This window comes from Crotalus tigris, unplaced genomic scaffold, assembly GCF_016545835.1.
Source record: "Crotalus tigris isolate CLP2741 ecotype Arizona unplaced genomic scaffold, ASM1654583v1 scf7180000021287.315228, whole genome shotgun sequence".
Lineage (NCBI taxonomy): Eukaryota > Metazoa > Chordata > Lepidosauria > Squamata > Viperidae > Crotalus > Crotalus tigris.
Genome location: NW_024098436.1, coordinates 301,219 through 315,228, shown reverse-complemented (window position 1 = coordinate 315,228; position 14,010 = coordinate 301,219). Strand labels below are relative to the sequence as shown.

The window sequence follows — 14,010 nt, the reverse complement described above, 5'->3', positions numbered from 1 at the left end:
GGACCCCATTTGGGGTCGAACGACATTTCACGGGGGTCGTCAAACAACGCAGTCCATTTTTTCCCCCTTTTTCTTAGCTGTGCTACTCCCTTTTATTCTATTGGCTTTTGAAAGCCAATAGAATAGACTCTCTTGAATAGAGTCTAATTCTATTGGCTTTCAAAAGCCAATAGGAATTGTCCAGGCTGTCTCTGCCCTGCTGAGCCCGCCAAAAGTCCCATTCTGCAAACAGTGCTGCACCAGTTGAGTAGTCCTCGACTTACGACCGGTTGGGGGTCGTGGCATTAAAAAGATTGACAACCACTGAACTATATGGATAGATATACGCGACCTCAAGACGAGCGTGGTGTGCTGTCCAATGGGACTTGCACATTTGTTGCAGCTACTTACTAGCCACACTACAGCATGGTAGCAGGCTATTGTTTTGGAATTAGGTGCCCAACGCCTGCAGTTCCAAGTTCCCCAACAGCAGGCACCCTCTTCACCTCCCTTGCTTTGACAGCAAGGTTACAAAATCTTCCAGGTATTTGGGAGATCTTTCAACTCTCTGTGACCTCCTCAGATTTTCGAGAACTCCCTAAATCATCCTGTGCAGAGATTGGAGTGGAGTTGCCCCCTCTTTTAAACCCCGGTGGTCCCCGTGACCTGGGTCCCGTTGCCTGGTCTGCTTGCTTGCCCACCGGGCTCGTCAGACCAGGACTTTGCTCCCCACTGTACCTGGTTGACCTGCCTAACTGCAGGCTCTCGAGCCCCACTAGCTTTTGCAGGCTCAGGACACAACACCCGTTCCCCCCCGGATGAGACTTATTAACTATATAGGTAGTTATACGCAACCTCAACACGAGTGTGGTGTGCCAACCCAAGGAACCTGCACATCTGTTGCAGCTACTCACTAGTCACACTACAGCATGTACCTGGTTGAGCTGCCTAACTGCAGGCTCTCGGGCCCCACTACGTGCCCGCCAGGATTTGACATTTCTGTGGTACTCTCCAAGTCCACCATGGACCGATCAAGGGAACGCATCCCTTCACTCCCAAGCCCCGTAACGGGATTGTCTGGGGTTTCTGCAGTGCCCCAATACTCCGTTGCACCCCGTTCTATGCCGGAGGTGCCAGAATCAGGATGTGCCTCTCTGACTATCTCCCTGTGTGTAGACTTCGTTTTGGAAGCAGTAGCAGCATTGGGCCAGCTTATTTGTTTGTGTGCCAGTTCTCTTGTGTGATTTGGGTGTTTTGGATGCTCCCGGGTATTCTCCCTGAATGGAGTGCTGAATTGGGGTTGTGAATGATGAGTATGCCCCCTGGGTGACTCCCTGGCTGGAGTAAGCACTGGTGCCTGTGTGCTTTCTAGTTCCCATGGAATCCTGCTTGGAACACTTGCGGAATCGTGGAATAGGCCGTCTGTGGCCTTTCTGTTGGGGCCCGGCTGCTGCCAATACCCATCCCTTTGCCCATAGTGATCCCCCTCCCCTCCAGGATAAGGCCCAGGAGGTTCTGAGGGTGAGTCCAGTCTTGTAAACAGCTGGTCGATATGCTGCCGAAGGACACGACCGTCATCCAACGAGACCTCATAGGACAAAGGACCAGTAACCTTGCATACTACAGCAGGGACCCACAAGTGACCTGGCCCGTAATTACGGGTCCATACCGGGGCACCCACTTGCAGATACCTCGGTGCCCTGGGTTGTGTAGCCTTAGGAGGCAGTCTGTCCGGGTGCAACCGGTCAAGTTTAGTAATCAGTTGGCGCCCCCAGCGAAGTTCAGCCGGGCTCTTCCCAGTGGAAGTGGAAGGTGTGGTGCGGGAAGCAAGAAGAAAGTCAGCCAACTTGTGGTGCCAGTCCCCGCAGGTCAGTCTCTTTAAATGCATCCTTGGTGATGCGAACCATCCGCTCAGCCATGCCGTTGGTGGAAGGATGGAAGGGGGGGTGAAGTTGCATGACGAATCACGTTGGCCTGCAAGAAAGCCTGAAACTCGAAAGAAGTGAATTGAGGAGCATTGTCAGAAAGCAGAACATCTGGAAGGCCATGTGCAGCAAAAATCCCTCTCAGTACTTGAATGGTCTTGGCAGCAGTGGTGGACGAGACAGGATGTGCCGGTGCCTGGAAGATGTGAGGGTCTGGATGGGGGTGAACAGGCTTAGACTCAACCCTGACAAGACCGAGTGGCTCTGGGTCTTTCCTCCCAAAGGCCAATTGGATGGTCCATCTTTAGTCCTGGGGGGGGGCAAATTTACCTCCCTCAGTGCAGGCACGCAACTTGGGTGTCCTCCTGGACTCACAGCTAAATTTGGAACAACATCTATCGGCTGTGGCCAGGGGGGACCTTTGCCCAGGTTCGCCTGGTGCACCAGTTGCGGCCTTATTTGGACCGGGAGGCTTTACTCACGGTCACTCATGCCCTTGTCACCTCAAGACTGGATTACTGAAATGCGCTCTACATGGGGCTACCCTTGAAGAGCGTTCGGAGGTTGCAGTTGGTTCAGAATGCCGCCGCGAGAGCGATTGTGGGTGCGCCAAGGTACGCCCACGTGTCACCTATCCTCCGCGAGCTGCACTGGCTTCCTGTGGGTCTCCGGACGCAATTCAAGGTGTTGGTTATCACCTTTAAAGCCCTTCATGGCTTAGGACCAGGTTACTTACAGGACCGCATACTGCCGCATAGTTCCCAGAGACCCCGGAGGTCCCACAGATTGGGCCTCCTTCAGGTCCCGTCGGCCAGACAATGTCGGCTGGCGGGCCCTCGGGGAAGGGCCTTTTCTGTGGTGGCTCCGACCTGGTGGAATCAACTTCCCCCCGAGATTCGAACTACTCCTACCTTGCCGGCCTTTAAGAAAGCCATTAAAAATCTCCTGTTCCGGCAGGCCTGGGGCTGATGTCCCCGGGGGGGGGGGTGGGCGGGATACGATTGGACATGCTGTATGAATGTACTTATTTTACTGTTTTATTGTTATATTTATTGTTTTAATTTTGTACGCCGCCCTGAGTCCCTCGGGATTGGGCGGCATATAAATTTTAGAAATAAATAAATAAATAAAATAAATAAACAACCTCAAGCCACTGTGAATGGCTGTCAACCAGGACCAAGAAGAATTGACCCTGAAAGGGCCCAGCGTAATCCACATGCACCCTCGACCAAGGTGACTGTGTCTCCTCCCATCTATGCACAGGAGCCTGAGGCATTTCAGGGTGTGAGCGCTGGCACAACTGGCATCCATGCGCCTGGGCCCCTATTTCCCTGTCTAATCCTGCCCCCCATAAATGGCTGCGCGCAAGCGCTTTATTCCTGACAAGGCCAGGATGACCCTCGTGGAGGGAAGCTAAGACTCTAGGTCTCAATGAGGTGGGAATAACTACGCTGCTGCCCCGCAACAGGCAACCCTGGAAAGTGGATAACTCATGCTTCTTGAGCCAGAAACTCTGGAACTCAATACCTGGACAACTCTCAGGCCATCCAGACAAAACCCAAGACAGCACACGAGGAAGCGTGAGATCCGTGGCTGATTCAGCAACCACATCCCTGGCATTTAGGGGAGACTCCGGCCACGCCTGAATGGAAAGAATATTGATGGCCGGGGCAGGGTCAGCCTCTACGATTTGTAAAGGTAATCTACTTAGGCCATCAGCGTGGCCCATTTCCTTGTCAGGTTTGTGAACCAATGAAAAACCACAGGCTGACAAAAAGATAGACCATCTCAGCATTCTAGGACAAATGACCCGGGGAGTTTGCTTGTTAGTGGTAAACAAGCCCAACATAGGCTTATGGTCAGTATAGACCAGTGGTTCTCCACCTGTGGGTCAGGACCCCATTTAGGGTCGAGCGACCATTTCACGGGGGTCGCCGAACAACGCAGTCCGCCATTTTTTTCCCCTTTTCCTTAGCTGTGCTCCTCCCTTTTATTCTATTGGCTTTCGAAAGCCAATAGAAGAGACTCTCTTGAATAGAGTCTAATTCTATTGGCTTTCAAAAGCCAATAGGAATGGTCCAGGCTGTCTCTGCCTTGCTGAGCCCGCCAAAAGTCCCATTCTGCAAACGGTGCTGCACCAGTTTAGTAGTCCTCGACTTACGACCGGTTGGGTGTCACGGCATTAAAAAGGTTGAGAACTACTGCGATAAGACGTGCCTGAGTTAGGTTTACATTGCCAACATCTAACTGACGTATTTTTTAAACATTTTTCGCTCATCTTGCTGGTGGCAAGCGCCGTGGTGCTGGATCAGCCAGTTAGATGGGTCTGTATGTTAGAATGTTTGGCATGCTAAGGTTAAGCGCTGTCTCCTTACGAGATGGCTTATGGGTAATGTAGTTTAGCTATTCAATGAATCCCATGTTAACACGTCAGTAGGATCACAGGATAACCTGGCTACGTGCCACTTTGGAATGTCTTTGTCTGAGATAAGCATGGGATCACCGGAGGACACACACACGGTCTGAACCCACGCTAGAAATTGATGTGAAGGAATGATTGATTTTTTTTTTCCCAAAAGGCAACTGGATTTTTCTCGTTTTTCCTTTGAGGATGTTTCACTTCCCATCTAAGAAGCTTCTTCAGCTCGGACCGGATGGTGGGGAATGGAAGGATTTATCCTCCTTGCAGACAGATGGCCATTTGCCTCCTTTTAGAGAAGCGTTGAGGCTGCTTGGAGGCTTATCTGTGTCCTCGGAGTCACCCGAGTGGTGCAAACGGGTGTGTGGGGGCCTTCTTGGAACTGCCGAAAGGACCGTGTTCTGGAGCTGTGCCTTCTAGCACAAGGGTTACTGCAAGCATTGTGGGCAGTCGCAGCCTCCCTTGCGCGTGCCTTGTGGGCGATTGCTGCCTCCACTCACGCGAGCCTCATGGTGAGCACTTGTGGTCCCACTCACAAATGTGTCACATGAGCGTTGTTGCCCGTGCTTGTGGTCCCACTCACACGAGCCTCGTTGTGAGCACTCGTGATCACCCGAGCGTCGCAGCGAACATTGCGGGCACTCGTGCTGTGCACACACCTGCCCCTCCCGCAAAGTTACCCCCACTTTTTCTCCTCCCCTCACATATGGGCTGGCAACCTGGAAAAGAATGGGGCGTTGTGCCCCCAGGAATAATCTGTGCTTCAGTTGAGAGGCCGCATTCTCTCCCAACCCCCGCGAGTCCTTGTTACGCTCACAAGGAGTAACCCCTCTTCCAACAAGCAAGGGACCGCAGGAAAAAAACCAATCCCCTTTTATTATTCACACACCTGAGTCCGTGTCCAAGGCAAACAAAGCACAGTTCACACAGAAACTCGATTCCTCAACACGAACGGTGGCCTTCGGCCGCCAGCACCTCCCACCCCTCCCCTTTTATTATGCAGCCCAGGCATGGCTTCCTAATGCCTTCTCGTTTGCCTTTGGAACTGCCCCATCGCATCCCTCTGTCCTACTCGTTTTGCTTGCCGGTGCACTCGTGCATCCGAGATTTGTCCCAGCTGTTCTTCATCACTGTCCAACTCAGGTTGCGTCTCAGCCTGCACGCGAGTAGAGGAGTAGAGGCTCATCTGACTGTTAAGTCTTGGAGCTCCTCAGACCCTTCCTCTTGACTCTGACATCATGCCAGGCCCCTCCTCCTCCTCCTCTTCTGATTCCTTGGACTCAGCTGCCGGGTCCACTGGCTGGTGAGGAATCGCAACGTGCAGACCGCACGGACTCACCCCACCAGCGGCCTGCGCCCGTCTTCAGCAGCAACGGGACCCAGGGCAGGAAAACATCCTGCTGAATTAGTGCCTTCCGGTGGGGGGGAGCCTTTTCCAAACAATTTGCTGAGCCCTTTGTGTAGGGTTTCCCCCCCTCACGGTTTCGCCTATGCGAATTTCCACCATGTTTGTAAAAGTCATTTGTCTTACGAGTGCATTGTGGTAGGGTGGGGTGGGGTGTGTGGGTAGGGGGGACCCCTCAGACCCCGCGGGGCTGAAGGTCCAAATATCCCTCAAGAAACACACACCCACGATTCAGCCCTGGAATAGGAAGGAAGAAATAGAAATGGAAATAAATAGAAATAAATAGAAATAGAAATAATAGAAATAGAAATAATAGAAATAAATAGAAATAGAAATAATAGAAATAGAAATAAATAGAAATAGAAATTATACAAATAGAAATAAATAGAAATAGAAATAGAAATAGAAAAAGAAATAGAAATATAGAAATAACAGAAATAAAAATAGAAATAACAGACTAGAAATAATAGAAATAGTAATAAATAGATATACAAACAAATAAAAATAGAAATAAAAATAAATAAAAATAAATAGAATTATTAATAATAGAAATAGAAATAAATAGAAACAGAAATAATAGAAATAGAAATAAACAGAAATACAAATAGAAATAAATAGAAATAGAAATAATACAAATAGAAATCAATACAAATAGAAATAAATGGAAATAGAAATAAATGGAAATAGAAATGATAAAATTCTTTATTGGCCTCGTGTGATTGGACATACAAGGAATTTGTCTCCGGTGCTTAAGCTCTCAGTGTGCGTACAAGCAAGAAGTGGTAAATCATGATCGTAAATCATAAAACGCGATCATCCTAAATCATAAGATACAAGGCTTAGTGATAGCCAGAGGGTACGAAATAAAAAGCAATCAACATAAATCAAAATAGGATATTAAATAGAAAGCAAGTGATATAATCATGAGATACAAAGAGCAAAGTTACAGTTATACGAAGCTAAGGAAATCGGTAATAGCAAAGAGGGGCTGCCCCAAAGAAGAGGCAGTCAAGCTCTTCTCCAAAGCACTTGAGGGCAGGACAAGAAGGAACGGATGGATACTAAATCAAGGAGAGAAGCCACCTGGAACTAAGGAGAAACTTGCTAACTGTGAGGACAATTCACCAGTGGAACTGCTTGCCACCGGAAGCTGCGGGCGCTTATTGGAGGTTTTTAAGAAGAGACCGGACAGCCACCTGTCTCAAATTGTATGGGGCCTCCTGCTCGAGCAGGGGAATGGACTAGATGACCTCCGAGGTCCCTTCCCGTTCTATTCTGACGGAACCTCTGGAGATTCTCAGTCATCCAAGCCCGGGCTGTCCCAAAGGTGCTTTTCCAAAAGGCCACTGTATTTTCTCTGTGTTCTTCCTCAGAAGACATCTCATCCCAAGAAGCTTCTTCGGTCCGAATCGAACACCCGCCAGGACCGAGGAAGCTTCTGGGCCGTGAAGCGAAATGTCTTCAGGGGAAAAACACAGTCCGGTGGCCTTTTGGGGAAGACGAGAAAACCGCGCCTTTGGGATAATGGCGCAGCCCAAGGGATCCAGGGCCACCTTCTCCGGTCCAGACATGCCAGAAGGGCGTGTCCAGGGGTCGGCAACCTTGGCTCTTTGATGACTCGTGGACTTCAACTCCCAGAATTCCTGAGCCAAGCTGGCTCAGCTTGGAAACCCCTCCCTTTCCCCTCAGCATGGCTGGCTCAGGAATTCTGGGAGTTGAAGTCCACGAGTCATCCAAGAGCCGAGGTGGCCTACCCCTGGGCGTGTCCATTCGGAGCTCCAGGATCACAGGATGTTGCACAGCCATCCGGGGACGCTCTCTTTGTCCTCCTCCATCATGCCCTTGGTGTAAAAGGGCCTGGATTTGTTCTGGCGCACAAGCTCGTCCACCATCCGGATCAGCTCGTCGACCTGATCCTGCCGTTCCTGCCCCACCGCCCTGTTGTTGAAGGCCAGGCACCGGTTCCCACAACTCTGAATCTGATCCCTCAGCTCCTGAAAGCTCTCGTCATCCCCAGACAGCATTTCGTGAAGAGAGCGCCCCTCCAGGTCCTCCTTCCGGGTGAATAAGACGATCATGTAACTCTTAGCTTTCAGGCTGAAGATGTCTTTGAGGAGTTTAGCCACCTCCTTCTCCTCCTGGCTGAAACGGCCCAGACGGATGACTTGGATGATGACGTGGGGACCCGGGGAGCACAAGGTCAAGCATCTTTTCACTTCCGCAAGGGTCACCGGCGTTGGGTATGTCGTATCGAAAAAGCCCGGCGTGTCAATCACACCCAGAGTCCTTCCATCCGGGAGGGTCCCCGTGGCCATTTTACATCTGGCAGTGACGGACCTGGCCACCATCTTGGACTTGAAGGCTTTCTTCCCTAAAATGGTGTTGCCGGTGGCACTTTTCCCGTTGCCCGTTTTGCCGACCAGGACGATCCTCAGGTCTGGAACTGGAAGGGGGAGAAAGGGACAAATCGGTCAGCGGCGTCCCGTTGCTCGCACGGGAGAGAACTGAGGGGAGAAAACGGCAAAAAGAAGGCGATGCGCAACAGGGAGAAAGCACAGCTGCTTCACTCGAGTCCAAATAGGCGAGAAGAAACAGTCCCGCCTCTCAACAACTGCACCGTAAAAAACAGATTCGGAATACGAGTCAAAATACGCGAGAATAAACAGCCCTGCCTCTCAAAAACGACACCGTAAAAAACAGAATCGGAATACGAGTCAAAATACGCGAGAATAAACAGCCCTGCATCTCAAAAACGGCACCGTAAAAAACAGATTAGGCATAGGCGAGAATAAATAATCCCACCTCTCAAAAACGGCACCGTTTTTGACCCAGGAAGCTACAGGCCTATTAGCCATACAGCATTCCCTGGGAAGATTCTGCAAAAGATAATCAAGCGACGATGATCTGGCAAATACCTAGAGGTAAACAAGGTCATAACCAAAAGCCAACATGGCTTTGTGCAAAACAGACACACTTTTGTGTCTTCTTCCACGAGGTGAAAGAAAATAGGGGATCAGAGAAATGCTGTGGATACACATACCTGGGTTTCAGCAAGGCGTTCAGGAGAGTAAACCACAACCTACTTCTTGGTAAGCTAGAAAAAAAATGTGGGACACGCAGCATCGCCACCCGACGGATTTGTAGCGGGCTGACGAAGCCGTACTCAAAACGAGTTCTCCTTAAGGGTGCTATGTCCACTTGGAGGGAAGTAAGCAGTGTTGGTACCACACGTTTCTGTCTTAGGCCCCGAACGCCTGCGACGCTTGCGCAATTTGAGGCCCTGAACGCCCGCGATGCTCACGAGTGGGGATGTGCACACACACATGCGCACCAGCCAGCCTCTCAAGGGCCCGGTTGTTTACTGGGGCTGAGAGTGCCTGTGAGGCTCGCGCAAGTGAGGCCCTTAGTGCCTGTAAGATTCGTGGGAGTGAGGCACTTGGCGCCTGCGAGACTCGCGCGAGGCCCTTAGCACCTGCAAGCCTCGCATGAGTAGAGCTGTGTGCCTGCATACACACGCACGAACCAGCCAGCCGCTCAAGGGCTTGGTTCCTCGCACAAGAGTGTGACATACGAGTGAGGCCCAGAACACTCGCAACACTTGCGTGAGTGAGGCCCCAAATACCCCCGCGACGTTCGCGTGAATGGGGCTGTGCCCACGAGCACACACGCGCGCACCAGTCAGTCACTCACGGGGCCCGGTTGTGAATCGGCCACGGACCGGTAGCAGGCTGCAGCCGAGACCCCCCTCCCGAAGGGCAGCGTCAGAAGACAGCACCTCCCACCCTTCTCCTAACCGAGGTTCACCTGATTCAGCCGCACCCATCTTGCCAGCAGCTGGAGTCTCTTCCGCCGATCTTCAGGGTCTCTGAAGGAACGAGCAAAGCGAGAAGGGAGTGAGTGCTTCAAGAGTGAGCGAGTGAGTGCATCTTTCGGAAGCAAGGGAAGGCGCAGCAGCACGGGAGAAAGAGCAGAGAAGAAAGAAAGGGGAGGAGAGATGAGGCCAAAGACCGCCCGTTGGCAAACCTAAATACAGGCAGTCCTTGAGTTACAACCACCGGGGCGTTCCACAGTTCTGTCATTAAGCGAGGCGTCGCTTAAGTACGTTGGGCCCCATTTTCCCGCCTTCCTTGCCGTAGCTCTTAAGTGGATCGCCGTTGGTCACCCGCTTGTTAAGCGAACCCGGATTTTCCCCGTTGACATGGCTCGGCGGAAGGCCGCAAAAGGAGCCACGGCCACGGTCACAAATACGAAGCCATTGCCAGGCACCTTACAACTGCACTGGGAAAAAAAAACGACTCACACTTACAACAGTTGCCACATGCCCTGGGGCCCGGTGACTAAAATTCAAGTGTTTGGCCACCAGCTCGTCTTTATGACGCCTGTCGTGTCCGGGGGACGCCGCGATCCCCTTTTGCGACGGGGACAGCCCGATTCACTTCACGACTGGCTGACTGACTTAACAACTGCAGGGATTCACCGAACAACAGGGGGCAAGAATGGTCGTTAACACGGGACAACCCCCATTTAGCGACTGAAATGTGGAACTCCCGCCTGTCTTCAAAAACAATCCTAATTTCCAGTCCCTTTAGGGAAGGTATGGCCGGGCTGAGCTAACGGCTGCAGTAGCAGGGCTTAAAAATGGGGGGGGGGTTTCCAGATTGCTGGGGGGTCCTTGGGCCTCCTGGACCTCTTCACACACACACACACACACACACACACACACACACACACACACACTCACCAAAAAGCCCCAGCGACTTCTCCCCTTTTGCTGTTTCAGCTCTGCTCTCTCAGGGCGGAGCGGTTTAGGAAATCCCGGGGCAGCCATGAAAAGAGGATATTATGGGCTGGGAAGTCAGGTGGATTCCCCCCCCCATTAAAAAAAAGGGTTTTGTTTGGGGGGGGAGTTTAACCATTTGGGGTCCAGGCATATTTATGTAAATAATCTCTTCACGTTCTATTTATATACGTTCTGTTTCCATTGTTAATTAGGTTAATGGAGGGGAAAGGCAATAAGGGAGTCTATGACTTACAATTATTTATCTCTCTCTCTCTCTCTCTCTCTCTCTCTATTTCTATCATCTATCTGTCTATCTTACTATTTCTATATCTATCTATTTCTATCTTTATCATATCTATTTTGAACTATCATCTATCTATATCTCTGTATAATAATAATAATAATAATAATAATAATAATAATAATAATAATAATAATAATAAAGTTGGAAGGGACCTTGGAGGTCATCTAGTCCAATCCCCTGCTCGGGCAGGAAACCCTAGACCATTTCGGACAGAAACAGAGATATATCTATCTCTGTTTCTGTCTATCTATCTCTATCTATCTCTATCTATATCAATTTATCTCTACATCTATCTATCTATCTATCTATCTATCTATCTATCTATCTATCTATCTATGTATCTATCTATCTATCTATGTATCTCTCTATCTATCCATCTCTATTTCTGTCTATATCTCTATATCATATCTATCTCTATCTATATCAATTTATCTCTACCTCTATCTATCTATCTATCTATCTATCTATCTATCTATCTATCTATCTATCTATCTATCTATCCTATCATCTATCTATCTATCTATCTATCCTATCATCTATCTATCTATCTATCTATCTATCTATCTATCTATCTATCCTTTTTTTGTATATAAAAAAAGGGTGCCGGAACTCACACACGTCATACCAGATGAAATAATTACAATCATTCCTTTTAATATTATTATAAATTAATTATTATGCATAATACACATTGGAAAGAGGAAGCTTGTGAATTCACACGGTTGAAATTGAGGATGTTGTGGGCTCATATCTTTTTCTCGATACAAAATAATGGTTATAATAGTAATAATAATAAGAACAACAAACCAAACAAACAAACAAAAATAATAACAATAACAACAATAAAAAAGAAAAACAAAACAATAAAAATAAAAACAACAACAACAACAATAATAACTGGAGAAGATAACAAAAACAAAGACCTACAAATAGAAAGACTGTGGCAAAAGCAAGCAAGGGTAGTACCAATAGTCATAGGCTCCTTGGGTGCAATCCCAAAACAACTGGAGCACCACTTGAACACCATTGGCATTGACAAATTCGCTATTAGTCAATTGCAAAAGGCAGCCTTACTAGGAACTGCTTCCATCCTGCGACGATACCTGTAATACCATCAAACATCCACATCTGCCTATCCCAGGTCCTGGGTAAGGACTCGATAGGTAGACAAAATGCCAAACCCAGTCTGAACATCTGGCTGACTGTGCGATAATCCATAATATTATTATTATTATTAATAATAATAATAGTGTCCTGTTTGGGGGGGAGTTTAACCACTTGGGGGCCCAGGGAGATTTATATTCACTTGGTTTCTTCTGTTGTCAAACGGAGGAGCGGACTGGAAGACTAACCCACAACTTTGGAAAAGGAGCTGGACCTCAGGAGGACCCCGGGCAGAGGAACCCCCACCCTCCTCTCCCCTCTTCTCTCTCCAAGGGGGACCCCTCCCACAAGGAAAGAAAAGGAGCCCCCCCCCAAAGCTACAAACGTCCCCCCCCCGCTGCCCAGTCTGGAAGGAGGACTCCTCCCACCAGCCTTTCCTCCCCCCCTCCCCAATTTCCCTGACCCCCCCCCGACGCCCCCCTGGATGGGAGGGGAAGGAGGGACCTGCCCCCCCCCGCTGGCGACCCCCGTCCAGGAGAAGCAGCCGACTTGGGGACCCACCTGAGTCGGGAGGGGATCCGGGCAGAAGAAAGGACGACCGCGCTCTGCCTGCCTGCTCCTCCGCCCTTTCGGTTTCGCTTTGAGACGGCCGCTAAAAAGAGCAGGGCCCGACCGGAAGGAAAGAAGGGCGGGTCTCGTCCTCCCTCCAGCTCTCCCCCCCCACCCGTCTGGGCCACCGGCCTCAGAGAGCCAAGCGGGGAGGGGAGGTCGATGGAGCCATCAGAAGAAGAAGAAGAAGAGCTGGCAGGGGCCTCGGAGGTCATCCAATCCAGCCCCCTGCTGGAGCAGCAGACCTTTACATTATGATAGAATGAGGGAGTGGGACCGCGGAGGTCATCTCGTCCGACCCCCCCCCCCCCGTTCAGACAGGAGACCCATGCAGAATTACAGGACACAGTTGGAAGAGACCTTGGAGATCATCTAGTCAAGCTGCCAGCTCAAGCAGGAGACTCTTACGGAATTATAGAAGGAGGGAGTTGAAAGGGACCTTAGAGGTCATCTAGTCCAACCTGCTGCTCAGGCAGGAGACCCACACAGAATTGCAGAATCACAGAGTGGGAAGGAACCTCAGAGGTCATTTAGTCCAACCCCCTGCTCAAGCAGGACACCCATACAGAATTGCAGAATCACACAGCTGGAAGGGACCTTGGAGATAGTAGTAGTAGTAGTAAAGTTGGAAGGGACCATGGAGGTCATCTAGTCCAACCCCCTGATCAGGCAGGAAACCTTACACCATTTTGGACAAATGGCTGTCCAGTCTCTTCTTAAAAACTTCCAGTGTTGGAGCATTTACTGCTTCTGGAGGCAGGTTGTTCCACTGGTTAATTGTTTTAACTGTCAGGAAGTTTCTCCTTAGTTCTAGGTTGCTTCTCTCCTTGGTTAGTTTCCACCCGTTGCTTCTTGTCCTCCCTTCAGGGGCTTTGGAGAACGGCTTGACTCCCTCTTCTTTGGGGCAGCCCCTGAGATATTGGAAGGCTGCTATCCTGTCCCCCCTCGTCCTTCTCTTCGTTAAACTGGACATCCCCAATTCTAGCAACCGTTCCTTATAAGTTTCAGCCTCCAGTCCCCTGATCCTCTTTGTTGCTCTTCTCTGTACTCTTTCTAGAGTCTCAACATCTTTTTTATATCGTGGTGACTAGAGATCATCTAGTCAAGCCGCCAGCTCAAGCAGGAGACCCTTACAGAATTATAGAAGGAGGGAGTTGAAAGGGACCTCGGAGGTCATCTAGTCCAACCCCCTGCTCAAGCAGGAGAACCCTATGGAATTGCTTCAGATTCAGTTCCTCAGAGTGGATCCATTTTATCCCCAACTGGATGAAGCCTTCCGTTCCCACTTAGAACTGCCATACACATCAAAAATTCAGATTTACCTTGAATTTCTTCCTCTACATTTTGCGGAGTGGTTTTCCCTGTCGTGACACCGTTTGGGCATATCGTTCACTGGGTTTACACGCTTTGTAAGGAGAAGGCACAGATTCTACTGGCCCAATAAGAAGAGACTGGGCAGTCACTTGCCTGAAATGGGGATTAGAC

The 14,010-nt window shown here is 49.8% G+C and overlaps 1 protein-coding gene across 2 annotated transcripts; it reads right to left on the bottom strand.

The window, feature by feature from the left end:
• Nucleotides 1-6,949: 6,949 nt before the first annotated feature.
• LOC120320277 (GTPase IMAP family member 9-like) lies at nucleotides 6,950-12,633 on the bottom strand. Of its 2 annotated transcripts, XM_039369866.1 has the most exons (3): nucleotides 12,478-12,633; nucleotides 9,533-9,593; nucleotides 6,950-8,171 (listed from the first exon to the last, which is right to left on the bottom strand). In XM_039369866.1, the coding sequence occupies exons 2-3, from the start codon at nucleotides 9,549-9,551 to the stop codon at nucleotides 7,513-7,515; spliced, it is 678 nt and encodes a 225-aa protein (XP_039225800.1). In that variant the 5' UTR covers nucleotides 9,552-9,593; nucleotides 12,478-12,633; the 3' UTR covers nucleotides 6,950-7,512. The 2 variants fall into 2 exon arrangements, with proteins under 2 accessions (XP_039225800.1, XP_039225801.1); XM_039369867.1 differs by lacking the exon at nucleotides 9,533-9,593 and having other exon boundaries at nucleotides 12,478-12,632.
• Nucleotides 12,634-14,010: the final 1,377 nt, after the last annotated feature.